This window comes from Salvelinus alpinus, chromosome 12 (genome assembly GCF_045679555.1).
Source record: "Salvelinus alpinus chromosome 12, SLU_Salpinus.1, whole genome shotgun sequence".
Classification (NCBI taxonomy): Eukaryota; Metazoa; Chordata; class Actinopteri; order Salmoniformes; family Salmonidae; genus Salvelinus; species Salvelinus alpinus.
The window spans coordinates 25,650,316-25,664,509 of record NC_092097.1 but is presented as its reverse complement, the minus strand read 5'-3'; the positions used below and the strand labels follow the sequence as shown (position 1 = coordinate 25,664,509).

General features: G+C 40.5%; 1 protein-coding gene across 2 annotated transcripts in view; it reads left to right on the top strand.

Annotated features, from left to right (window-relative positions):
* LOC139535750 (solute carrier family 41 member 1-like) overlaps positions 1 to 14,194 on the top strand; it is a 63,418-nt gene that overhangs the window by 21,993 nt on the left and 27,231 nt on the right. For both annotated transcript variants that reach the window (XM_071335507.1, XM_071335506.1), the window contains exon 3: positions 5,188 to 5,295. In XM_071335507.1, the coding sequence (XP_071191608.1) occupies positions 5,188 to 5,295 (108 nt within the window). The remainder of the gene's footprint in view (positions 1 to 5,187; positions 5,296 to 14,194) is intronic.

The window sequence follows — 14,194 nt, the reverse complement described above, 5'->3', positions numbered from 1 at the left end:
TTTGGGTACAACACCGTTCTACATGTTATTTAGCTCTGTTTGGGTACAATACCGTTCTACATGTTATTTAGCTCTGTTTGGGTGCAACACCGTTCTACATGTTATTTAGCTCTGTTTGGGTGCAACACCGTTCTAAATGTTATTTAGCTCTGTTTGGGTGCAACACCGTTCTACGTGTTATTTAGCTCTGTTTGGGTACAACACCGTTCTAAATGTTATTTAGCTCTGTTTGGGTACAACACCGTTCTACGTGTTATTTAGCTCTGTTTGGGTGCAACACCGTTCTACGTGTTATTTAGCTCTGTTTGGGTGCAACACCGTTCTACGTGTTATTTAGCTCTGTTTGGGTGCAACACCGTTCTACGTGTTATTTAGCTCTGTTTGGGTACAACACCGTTCTACGTGTTATTTAGCTCTGTTTGGGTGCAACACCGTTCTACGTGTTATTTAGCTCTGTTTGGGTGCAACACCGTTCTACGTGTTATTTAGCTCTGTTTGGGTGCAACACCGTTCTACGTGTTATTTAGCTCTGTTTGGGTACAACACCGTTCTAAGTGTTATTTAGCTCTGTTTGGGTGCAACACCGTTCTAAATGTTATTTAGCTCTGTTTGGGTGCAACACCGTTCTAAATGTTATTTAGCTCTGTTTGGGTGCAACACCGTTCTAAATGTTATTTAGCTCTGTTTGGGTGCAACACCGTTCTACATGTTATTTAGCTCTGTTTGGGTACAATACCGTTCTAAATGTTATTTAGCTCTGTTTGGGTGCAACACCGTTCTACATGTTATTTAGCTCTGTTTGGGTGCAACACCGTTCTAAATGTTATTTAGCTCTGTTTGGGTGCAACACCGTTCTACATGTTATTTAGCTCTGTTTGGGTACAACACCGTTCTACGTGTTATTTAGCTCTGTTTGGGTACAACACCGTTCTACGTGTTATTTAGCTCTGTTTGGGTGCAACACCGTTCTACGTGTTATTTAGCTCTGTTTGGGTGCAACACCGTTCTACGTGTTATTTAGCTCTGTTTGGGTGCAACACCGTTCTACGTGTTATTTAGCTCTGTTTGGGTGCAACACCGTTCTAAATGTTATTTAGCTCTGTTTGGGTGCAACACCGTTCTACATGTTATTTAGCTCTGTTTGGGTACAACACCGTTCTACGTGTTATTTAGCTCTGTTTGGGTACAACACCGTTCTACGTGTTATTTAGCTCTGTTTGGGTGCAACACCGTTCTACGTGTTATTTAGCTCTGTTTGGGTGCAACACCGTTCTACGTGTTATTTAGCTCTGTTTGGGTGCAACACCGTTCTACGTGTTATTTAGCTCTGTTTGGGTACAACACCGTTCTAAGTGTTATTTAGCTCTGTTTGGGTGCAACACCGTTCTAAATGTTATTTAGCTCTGTTTGGGTACAACACCGTTCTACTTGTTATTTAGCTCTGTTTGGGTACAACACCGTTCTAAAGGTTATTTAGCTCTGTTTGGGTACAACACCGTTCTAAATGTTATTTAGCTCTGTTTGGGTGCAACACCGTTCTAAATGTTATTTAGCTCTGTTTGGGTACAACACCGTTCTACATGTTATTTAGCTCTGTTTGGGTACAACACCGTTCTACATGTTATTTAGCTCTGTTTGGGTACAACACCGTTCTACATGTTATTTAGCTCTGTTTGGGTACAACACCGTTCTAAATGTTATTTAGCTCTGTTTGGGTGCAACACCGTTCTACATGTTATTTAGCTCTGTTTGTGTGCAACACCGTTGTACATGTTATTTAGCTCTGTTTGGGTACAAAACCGTTCTACATGTTATTTAGCTCTGTTTGGGTGCAACACCGTTCTAAATGTTATTTAGCTCTGTTTGGGTGCAACACCGTTCTAAATGTTATTTAGCTCTGTTTGGGTACAACACCGTTCTACGTGTTATTTAGCTCTGTTTGGGTGCAACACCGTTCTAAATGTTATTTAGCTCTGTTTGGGTACAACACCGTTCTAAATGTTATTTAGCTCTGTTTGGGTACAACACCGTTCTAAATGTTATTTAGCTCTGTTTGGGTACAACACCGTTCTACATGTTATTTAGCTCTGTTTGGGTGCAACACCGTTCTAAATGTTATTTAGCTCTGTTTGGGTACAACACCGTTCTAAATGTTATTTAGCTCTGTTTGGGTACAACACCGTTCTACATGTTATTTAGCTCTGTTTGGGTGCAACACCGTTCTAAATGTTATTTAGCTCTGTTTGGGTACAACACCGTTCTAAATGTTATTTAGCTCTGTTTGGGTACAACACCGTTCTACTTGTTATTTAGCTCTGTTTGGGTACAACACCGTTCTACTTGTTATTTAGCTCTGTTTGGGTACAACACCGTTCTAAATGTTATTTAGCTCTGTTTGGGTACAACACCGTTCTACATGTTATTTAGCTCTGTTTGGGTACAACACCGTTCTACATGTTATTTAGCTCTGTTTGGGTGCAACACCGTTCTACTTGTTATTTAGCTCTGTTTGGGTACAACACCGTTCTACTTGTTATTTAGCTCTGTTTGGGTACAACACCGTTCTAAATGTTATTTAGCTCTGTTTGGGTACAACACCGTTCTACATGTTATTTAGCTCTGTTTGGGTACAACACCGTTCTACATGTTATTTAGCTCTGTTTGGGTACAACACCGTTCTAAATGTTATTTAGCTCTGTTTGGGTGCAACACCGTTCTACTTGTTATTTAGCTCTGTTTGGGTACAACACCGTTCTAAATGTTATTTAGCTCTGTTTGGGTACAACACCGTTCTAAATGTTATTTAGCTCTGTTTGGGTGCAACACCGTTCTACTTGTTATTTAGCTCTGTTTGGGTACAACACCGTTCTAAATGTTATTTAGCTCTGTTTGGGTACAACACCGTTCTACTTGTTATTTAGCTCTGTTTGGGTACAACACCGTTCTAAAGGTTATTTAGCTCTGTTTGGGTACAACACCGTTCTAAATGTTATTTAGCTCTTTGTGCCACTGTGACAGCCAAACCTGCCTGTGCACGAAACAGTGCACTGTCCTCGAGACAGCGTGCTAGTCAGACCCAGAGAGACAGCAAGCCCGTCACTGGTTCGCAATACATATTAGGAACTTTTGTAATTCCTTCTCTTCTGACCTCACCCCTCACCTAGTCAAGTCTCAACACTGTACTAGTCAAGTATCACCCAACCACCTCAACGCTCCCCCCTCCCCCTCAACCCCCAGCTCGCAAGCAGTGTTGAACCTGTGCAAAGTCAGATTTTTTTTGCAGTTTTAAAGCTAATTTCTTGTCATTCAAAATATTTAGCATTTTGCCATGGCTTACAACATGTTCATATGCTTGGCAGCTTTAGGGGGCCCACAAACCAAAATAATGGGAAGAATATCCTTTTAAAAGGTCACCAGATCTTCTACAAAATAATTATCGTGGGGGGCATGCCCGGTGAACCCCCTCCTCCCACTGCTAATAACATTTCCAGAGGAAACACTCCACATGAGCAACACTGGGCAAACGGGGCTGCGTTCCTTTCCTCTTGATACACCATGATACTGACTGACTGTCCACAGAGTTTGCAGAACTGGGGCTGGTCGTTGGGGGGTGAGGTGTTGATGGCTGGGCTCCACTGTTCCATTGGAGACAACAACATATATAACAGCTGGAGAGTAGAGAGAAGAGGACAGGGTGAAAGTTGGGAAAGGAAAAGGGAGGGATGAAAGAGGTAGTTTAATAGAAGAGAGAGAGAGAGAAGTGGGTTAGGGTGGTTGGCTAACCAGAGCTGGGGTGGGAGAGGGCCAGAAGGTGGGGTGGTGGGGTCCCTGTAGAGTCAACCGTTTTAAAGAGCCCAGGCTGCTGACAGACAGAGAGGAGGTTAACAGGGCTATCACCTCCACCCAGACTGCTGATGAAACACTGCTATTTCTCACTGTAGGGATCTGTAGGCAGGATAACGTTATCTAGCTGTTATTCCTCTCCCCTACAGCCTTCTCAGTATTGATTTAGCTGTGGGCTGAGAGATGAGCTGCAAGTGCTGGGGGCAGGTGGGACTGACTCTGAAGGCAAGCGCTTTCTCAGTTGATGGATTAATGTCCCCAGCCTTATACTCCAGCTCCAATCCCCAGCTTGTACCACTTCCGCAACCTTGTAGTGAGTCTAACCCAGTCATTCCTTAGCCGTGTACCCCAAAAACATCCTCATCCTTATGCACTAGCCCAGTCTATCCTCTGTTCCACTTTGCTGCTCCTGCCACTGCACTGGGCTAATGGAGAAACATCGGAGAGGCACTTTACCACAGTCATCAGTTCAACTGTGAATTTCCATTTGATTCTACAGCAACTCAGCTGCGTGAGCGTGAGCATTTGTAATTTATTCATTTTCTCTGATGTCTCCCATCCCAGGCCCTACAGCATATCTAAATTACCCTTTAGATTTAGCTGGCCTTGCTCCTGGCTGACTTAGTCTGGGGCAAAGTCGTTCACTGTGGAGAGGTAACAGAGGCATTTAAATACTCTCTTCCTCTTTGCCAATCTGCCTGCTAGCTCTCTGCCTCCGCACAAGAGCTAGCAGGCAGATGGAGGGTTACAGTAAAAACAATGTGGGCTGCAAGTACTGTATGAAAGGTGATATCAATAAAATAAATCTTGTTACAGTGTTTTATTATAGTGTTGTTGAAGAAAGGGAGAACGGCGAGAAAGGGCAGGGGAAGAGAGAGAGGAGAGGGATAGATAAGGAGTGGGTGGATGTTTAGAGAAGAGAGGGAGAGAGAAGTGACAGAAAGAGGGTGGTGAATGGTTACAGTGTAAGGTCAAAATGACCTTGCTCCTCTCCAGAGTGAATATGATTATGATTCCAACACGATCTGAACAGATAGCATGTCACTGAGAAAAGGCAGAGATCAGGTTTCAGACTGAATCAAGTTGAAACTCAATGTCAACAAGACATTGTCGACCTCAGAAATGCCCAATGTGATATGCTGTTGGGTTGAGAACGTAATACGATTTTGTATCATAATAACTCAGTGATAACTGTATCACGATAACTGTTTTATCATGATAATTGAATTGAAGGTTATTTTTGTTTGAATGTAAATATTAAGAGCATTCAGGAACCTGATGTGTAGTTGACAGCGTGTTGTATTGTTTTGTTGTGTAACTGTGTGTTGTGTTCTTGCTTTGCAGCACTGGACGGTGTTTACAGAGGTGACGGAAGTCTTCATCCTGGTCCCAGCGCTGCTGGGGTTAAAGGGCAACCTGGAGATGACACTGGCTTCCAGACTGTCCACAGCGGTGAGTGTGTGTGTTGTGCGTGTGTAGGTGCTTGTGTGGACATGTGTGGACATGTATTCTTGTGTGTGTGTGGGGTGTGTGCGTATTCAGTCATTTCTCAACATCAGGAGGAACAGAGTGGAACTCTAGAAACCATAATGTTATTGTAATATTCCAGTCAGATAAATCAGTATGACTAATATCAACATGATCGTGTATAGTGTATAAGAGATCATACCAAATATTTTGCTGTGACTTTTATGTGGATTATGTTAAAAATATTTGTTGGTCTGATGTGATTAATGAGGAGCATCCAGACACTGCACTTGATGAATTTATGAAATTGCTTCTTCCAATTATTGATTAACATGCACCTGTTAAGAAACTGACTGTTAGAACTGTTAAGGCTCCATGGATTGATACAGTGCAAAAGCAGTGCAAGTTTGAAGTTAGTGTGGAAAAGGTGGATTTTTTTGTTTGTTGTTAACGATCAATAATGACAAACCTCCTGGCATTGACAACTTAGATGGAAAGCTACGGAGGATGGTAGCTGATTCTATAGCCAGCTGACTCTACTGATTTCAGTGCAGCCTTTGATATTATTGTTGTTGTGGAAAACGTAAGTGTATGGCTTTTCAGCCATATCTTGGATTCAGAGCTATCTATCTAATATAACTTAAAGGGTTTTCTTTAATGGAAGCGTCTCTAATGTCAAACATGTAAAGTGTGGTGTACCGCAGGGCAGCTCTCTAGGCCCTCTACTCTTTTTCTATTTTTACCAATGACCTGCCACTGGCATTAAACAAAGCATGTGTGTCCATATATGCTGATGATTCAACCATATACGCATCAGCAACCACAGCTAATGAAGTCACTGAAACCCTTAACAAAGAGTTGCAGTCTGTTATGGAATGGGTGGCCAGTAATAAACTGGTCCTGAACATCTCTAAAACGAAGAGCATTGTATTTGGTACAAATCATTCCTTAAGTGCTAGACCTCAGCTGAATCTGGTAATGAATGGTGTGGCTGTTGAACAAGTTGAGGAAACTAAATTACTTGGCGTTACCTCAGATTGTAAACTGTCATGGTCAAAACACAAACAACAGTTTGCTATTCAGTGGTTGCAAAGATGGGGAGATGTCTAGCCATAATAAAGAGATGCTCTGCTTTTTTGACACCACACTCCAAAAAGCAAGTTCTGCAGACTCTAGTTTTGTCTAATCCTGATTTTTGTCCAGTCGTGTGGTCCAGTGCAGCAAGAAAAGACCTTGTTAAGCTGCAGCTGGCCCAGATTGTAATTGTAATCAGAGGGCTAATATTAATACTATGCATGCCGGTCTCTCTTGGCTAAGAGTTGAGGAGAGACTGGCTGCATCACTTATTTTTATAAGAAATATTAATGTGTTGAAAATTCCAAATTGTTTGCATAGTCAACTTACACACAGCTCTGACACACACACTTATCCCACCAGACATGCCACCAGAGGTCTTTTCACAGTCCCCAAATCCAGAACAAATTCAAGAAAACGTACTGTATTATATAGAGCCCTTCTTGCATGGAACTTCCTTCCATCTCCTATTGCTCAAATAAACAGCAGTCTGGTTTCAAAAAACAGATAAAGCAACACCTTGTGGTACACAACGCCTCTCCCCTATTTGACCTAGATAGTTTGTGTGTATGCATTGATATGAAGGCTATGTGTGCCTTTTTAAAAATTTATATAGTTCTGTCCTTGAGCTGTTCTTGTCTAATGATGTATTATGTCATTCTGTATTATGTTTCATGTTTTGTGTGGCCCCAGGAAGAGTAGCTGCTGCTTTTGCAACAGCTAATAGGGATCCTAATAAAATACCAAAACAGCCTGTTGGAGCACAATAGAGAGTTTGACTGATGAGAGGGCTACAGGTGAACAAACATTAATCACAGGTAAAGCAGCAATCAGAAGTTGAAACAACAACACTGTTTCGGTATATAGTAGGGGGGGATGGGGCTGGAGAAATGTAACCACTCTCAAATTCCAAGACAGAGCTATGGATGCAAGGACTGACCATCCATGATATCAAAATTAGTTTTAACCATGTTTTTTTATCTAATACAGTGTTTGCTTTCATTTGCTTTGTTTACAAACATTGTAGTAAAACAGCTCATATTTTGGGTTCTGATGGGGTACGACAGTTGAACTAAGCTCATGAGGCATTTTTATTTATAAGTAATATTCTGCAAGAATCAATGGTTAAATATAATTCATTTATAAGTCTAAAAATGGATGTATCAATTGCTGATTGTCCTTAACGCACACTCACCTCAGTGTATGAAGGGGCTTTGTGTCACGCCCTGACCTTAGTTTTCTATATTTTCTGTATTATTTTGGTCAGGTCAGGGTGTGACGAGGGTGGGTATGTGTGTTTTTGTCTTGTCTAGGGTTTTTGTTTATCTATGGGGATTTTGTATGTCTAGGTAATGTAGGTTTATGGTGGCCTGAATTGGTTCCCAATCAGAGGCAGCTGTTTATCGTTGTCTCTGATTGGGGATCCTATTTAGGTTGCCATTTTCCATTTAGGTTTTGTGGGTAGTTGTCTATGTGTAGTTGCATGTCAGCACTCTGTTATTATAGCTGCACGGTCGTTTTGTTGTTTTGTTAGTTTGTTTAATAAGTGTTCTTCGTTTTATTAAAGAAGAATGTATTCACATCACGCTGCACCTTGGTCTCCTCTCTTTGACGGCCGTGACACTTTGGCATAGTTATCATGGAAACATTCAGCATAAACTTGATGAAACCAGATGAGAGCGAGTTTAATTTGATGTTTCCAACAGTAAAGTAAGTAATTAAAGTAGCCTTTGGCTAGTGCGAGCTGAAACCGCTCATACGAGCAGGAACCTACCTCCTGTTCCTGTAGCGTGAGGCAGCTTCATGTACAAGTACACACCCTGCATGGTACAGATGTTGGATCTTATCTTGATCACTTTTTGTCGCAGAGAATTTTCCTGATGCATCAGGAAATTCAACTGACCCTCGTGAGTGGCTAAAAATGAGCAGTTCTCTTTCTGTCCATGCAGGGGGCAGTTGAGTAATTGGGATTATTAAAATAATGTTCTCTCTGACTCTGATCCTATTACTGCAAACATTAAAATGTACAAAAATCTATCTGAAATGCAACCATACACATCAACAACCGTCATTTTATATAGCTTAATAACACAAGATAGATATTTGTCTCCACTAGGCTACTACATACAAGTGTCTAGTGCAGGGGTATTCAACTCTTACCCTACGAAGTCCGGAGCCTGCTGGTTGTCTATTTTACCTGATAATTGCACACACCTGGAGTCCCAGGTCTAAATCAGTCCCTGATTAGAGGGGAACAATAGAAAAATGCAGTGGAACTGGCTTCGAGATCCAGAGTAGAGTTTGAGGGGTCTAGTGGATCCTAAGGTTACGAATGAACTGTCAATGTTGTTCAATTGTGGCCTGGGGTGGTCTAGTGGTTAGGGCCGCTGCCTTCAGCGCACACATATAGGCCTAACGTCTCAGCGTGGGTTTGATTCTGTCCCCACGCCCTTTTGGCACAAGTAACTCAATCACCTGATTGATTTGATGTAGTTATACATTTCAAATATGGACAGTCCAGGGTTATTTTACCCCCGATCTTGATTTTAAAAATCTGACCGTACCAGACACTTGTTTAACATAAATAGGAAACAAATAAAATAATTAGTCAGTACATTACACTAACAGTAGATTTGCTGTGGTAAACAATTAAATACTTTATTTCTATTGCACGGAATGCTTGTCAAATACATAAATCGCCCTTAGCCTGTTCAAAATGGACTAAGTTGTTGCGATGAAAATACCAATTAGAGGGCAGCCATGAAAGACTTTTGTTGCAAGCAGGACACCGACATCATCTTTTAGAGATCGGTAATGGGGTGACCAATAATGGTTGCAATTGAGATCAGCTGTGCGGGTGAATTTAGTGCGTATTGATTGTTTAACGAGACATCAGATATAATGCTGCTGCCTTTTGAGGCAGAATTTGTAGGCAGGATGTCAAAATTGCCATGACCCAATCCCATGTATCCTGCGCCAGGTATTTGGTATTTTATTAGGATCCCCATTAGCTGTTGCAAAAGCAGCAGCTACATTTACATTTACATTTAAGTCATTTAGCAGACGCTCTTATCCAGAGCGACTTACAAATTGGTGCATTCACCTTATGATATCCAGTGGAACAACCACTTACAATAGTGCATCTAACTCTTTTAAGGGGGGGGGGGGGTTAGAAGGATTACTTTATCCTATCCTAGGTATTCCTTAAAGAGCTACTCTTCCTGGGGTACACAAAATATGAAACATGACTTAATAAATAACATTAATAGACAAGAACAGCTCAAGGACAGAACAACTTCAATAATTGTATTTATTTGCTGTTCATTTGAGCAATATGAGATGGAATGGAGTTCCTTGCAACAATGGCTCTATGTAATACTGTACGCTTTCTTGAATTTGTTCTGGATTTGGGGACTGTGAAAATACCTCCAGATATGGTGGCATGTCTGGTGGGGTAAGTGTGTGTGTGTCAGAGCTGTGTGTAAGTTGACTATGCAAACTATTTGGGATTTACCAACATGTTAATGTTTCTTATAAAAAGAAGAAGTGATGCAGTCAGTCTCTCCTCAACTCTTAGCCAAGAGAGACTGGCTGCATAGTATTTATATCAGCCCTCTGGTTACAATGACGAGGAAGACGTGCCGCTCTGTTCAAACTTGCAGTAACTTTTCTTTCTTTCATAATTTTTTTTTTTTATGCAAGGATACGATGGCTCACTGTTCGTTGTTGGCATTTCCTGCCTAAGTTTGCCCACTTTGCCAATGAAGTAATCATTCAAATAATTGGCAATATCAAATGGTTTTGTGATGAATACGCCATCTGATTCGATAAAATATGGACTTGAATTTGTCTTTCTGCCCATAATTTCATTTAAACTACTCAAGTTTATATAATTGATCTTGGCTTCATAATACAGTTTCTTCTTTTTTGTTGTTGAGTTTAGTCACATCATTTCTCAATTTGCAGTAAGTCGTGCAGCCGGACTTATTAGTCAAACTGTAAGGGCTGTCTCCCTCCTCATCCTCGGACGAGGAGAGGAGAGAAGGATCATCAGACCAAAATGCAGCATTTGGGAAATAAGCCATCTTTTATTTAAACCGACGGCAACACGAAACAAAACACTTTCAAATATACAAAACAAGAAAACGACGTTGACGAAACCTGAACATAAACTTGCATAACTAAACGTAAACTCACGGACAGGAAACAGACGACATCAAAATAAACGAACAGCCAAACAGTCCCGTATGGTACATACATTCGACGACACAGGAGACAATCACCCACAAACAAACAGTGAGAACACCCTACCTAAATATGACTCTTAATTAGAGGAGAACGCAAAACACCTGCCTCTAATTAAGAGCCATACCAGGCAACCACAACCAACATAGAAACAGATAACATAGACTGCCCACCCAAAACACATGCCCTGACCTAAACACATACAAAAACAACATAAAACAGGTCAGAACCGTTACACAAACCTTTGCCCCATCTCTTTCAACCATCCCGTTTTTAAATTCCTCATCAATCCATGGAGCCTTAACAGTTCTAACAGTCAGTTTCTTAACAGGTGCATGTTTATCAATAATTGGAAGAAGCAATTTCATAAATTCATCAAGTGCAGCGTCTGGATGCTCCTTATTAATCACATCAGACCAACAAATATTTTTAACTTCACCCACATAAGAGTCACAGCAAAATATTTTGTATGATCTCTTCTACACTATTTTAGACCCAGCTTTTGAAACTTTGGCCTTCCTGGATATAGCCACAATATTGTGATCACCGCATCCAATGGGTACGGATACAGCTTTAGAACAAAGTTCTACAGTATTAGTAAAAATGTGATCGATACATGTGGATAATCTTGTCTCTGTAATGTTTGTAAACACCCTGGTAGGTTGATTAAAAAACTGAACCAGATTACAGGCACTGGTTACAGTGAGATGCTTCCTCTTCAGTGGACAGCTTGATGAAAACCAGTCAATATTCAGGTCCCCAAGAAACTAGACCTCTCTGTTTACATCACATACACTATCAAGCATTTCACACATATTATTTTGATACTGACTGTTAGCACTTGGTGGCCTATAGCAACACCCCCAAAAGAAAATTGTTTAGATGTGCCAAGTGAACCTGCAACCACAACACTTCATAACACTTGACATAAGATCTTCTCTTAGTATTACAGGGATATGGCTCTGAATATATATATATTAAGCAACACCTCCCCCATAAGCGTTTCTGTCTCTTCTATAGATGTTATATCCTTGTATTGCTACTGCTGTATCATCAAATTAATTATCTAAGTGAGTCTCAGAAATGGCTAATATATGAATGTTATCTCATGTTAGCAAGTAGATTTTTGGGGGGGTCTCTAGAAAGACCAAACGTTTAGAGCCGCATACACGTCATCAGAGTGCGTAACAAAACATTGTACTGTCTACACTCGGTTTGTTGTTTATATATATTTTTTTAATCATTAAATCGATTTGAATCAGAACTAAAGTTTTGTTGCTAAGGATTCCATGACGCGGTTAGCCTTTACAGCTGGGAATGCAAGTTTGTGTTCCATTTGTTTGTGTGGATTCCGCGAGTGCTAGCTGGCTGTATGACAGACACCTGTCGTCGTCGTGGGAAAGACTCATTGTTATCTTTTCATAAAGCAACTGGTTGTTGTAAAGAGCCAACCTGGATACTAAGGAGATCCTGAGGGAAATCGACGAGTACCAACAGCTTTACGCTATGGAGGAACAACATACTCGATCATGGAAAGATCCAACTACCTCACAAAAGAACTTTAACCTGGAAAAAAAAAGAAAAACAGATTAATCTACAGACACGGACGATTTACTTACCGTTGAAGTAGAAGCTAGTGCTCTGGCTGGAATCCATGCAACACTGGAAAAGTTGTGTGAGGAGGTAGCAGGGCTGAGGGGGAGTTTGGAGTTTAGCCAAAGTGAAATTCTCACTCCAAGGAGAACACAAGACACTCACAGCCAAGGTAAAAATCCACGATTCCAACATGGATTGTCTACTCAGGGAAAACAGGGTGATGAAGGAGTCGCTACTAGACATAGAAAGTTGTAGCATGCATGAAAATCCCCCAAAATTCTGTGATTCCTGAGGACGCATCCAATAATCCAGAGGGCGCGATCAGAGAATTCGTGCAATCCACCTTGAAACTTCCTATAGAGACTGTAAACAAGGTGGCTTTCCACCGAGTACACAGACTGAGCTCAGAGCGACAAGACCAAGAGTCCCCGACCGATCATCGCAAAATGTGAACACCACCAACAAAAGGAGCTGATCAAAAGCAGGGGAAGGGAGCTTTAAGGGACCAACTTCGGTCTCAATTACCAATTTCCAAGGGAGATAAACAATGGTCGTAAGAGACTGTATCTGGTACAAATGAAACAAAGGGAGAAGGGTAAGCGTGCCTTTTTCATTGTGGAAAAACTCTTTATAGATGGACAGCTATTCCGAGACAGCTCCATAACACCATGGCTGTACTAAATTCTACAGGGACTTCAGGTTACGAAAAAAAGAAAGTATGGGAACTGTAAAAATATCTGAACACTATGAAGTGGATATAAACACACACGTACTCAATTTCATGCTTGCTTACACATACGGATTTATACATACACACACCTGATCTCGCTCTCTTATCTCACTCTCTCTTTCTCTCTTTTCTCTTCTCTTCTCTCCCTCTCTCTCTCTTGTCGAGAACTGTTTTATAATTTAATGTCTTTATTGTTTGTCTATCTTATGTATTTGTCTACAAGTTTATATATGTTTACAACAAGCCAGGGGAAGATATCAGAATAGGGGCATTGGGGAATAATAACATATTGTACGGAATACATTTGTACTGTAGTGAAGCCGTCTCTAGAGTAATGCAAGGTCTCTTTCATGATCATGTGAAACGTCAATTGCTATGGAAACTATGACGTTGATATGATATGGATTACAATTATCATCATGAATATTAAGGCTATACGCACTACATGTTACACACATAGACACGCAACCATGCAAATTGGCAGAGTTATTATTTATTTGGACATCACACATTATAGTCTTACTCTTATACAGACATCATACACACTCTCACTAAATCACATCCAATATCATACACATCAACCTACTCAGATTTACTATACACATAATATCTTGTCTCAATTTTCTAACATCTGGCATTGGCTCACAGGCAAACAGGCAAGGGAATAAAACAAATATTGCTAGAACCTATTTCTCGAATTCTAAATATCAGACATTTGAAAGCTCTAATTTTGACCGTCATAATACCTCTGATGGCAGTAACTTTACAAGCACTAATTATGGTCAATTTAGACTGAGAATAGTATCTAGTCATGGTAAGGGGTGAAATAAGTATAGCCAGTTATAATTGTAACGGTTTAGCAGATTATAAAAAAAGATCATCAGTCTTTACATGGCTAAAAGAAAAGGAATATAACATATACTGTTTACAGGAAACTCACTCTACATCCTTAGATGAAGTTGCGTGGAAAAACGAATGGGGTGGTGAAATAATTTTCTGTCATGGACAAAGGAACTCAAAAGGTGTGATGATATTAATTCATACAAATTTTGATCTGAATGTGCAAATAGTCAGGAATGATTCGCACGGAAGGTGGATCCTTTTGAATATGAAAGTTGATGAAAAATAGATTTTGCTCGTTAATCTATATGGTCCAAATCAGAATGATAATTACTTCTTCGAAAACATTTAAACCAATTTATTAAACTTACAGGCAACAAATTATCAAATCATTATGGT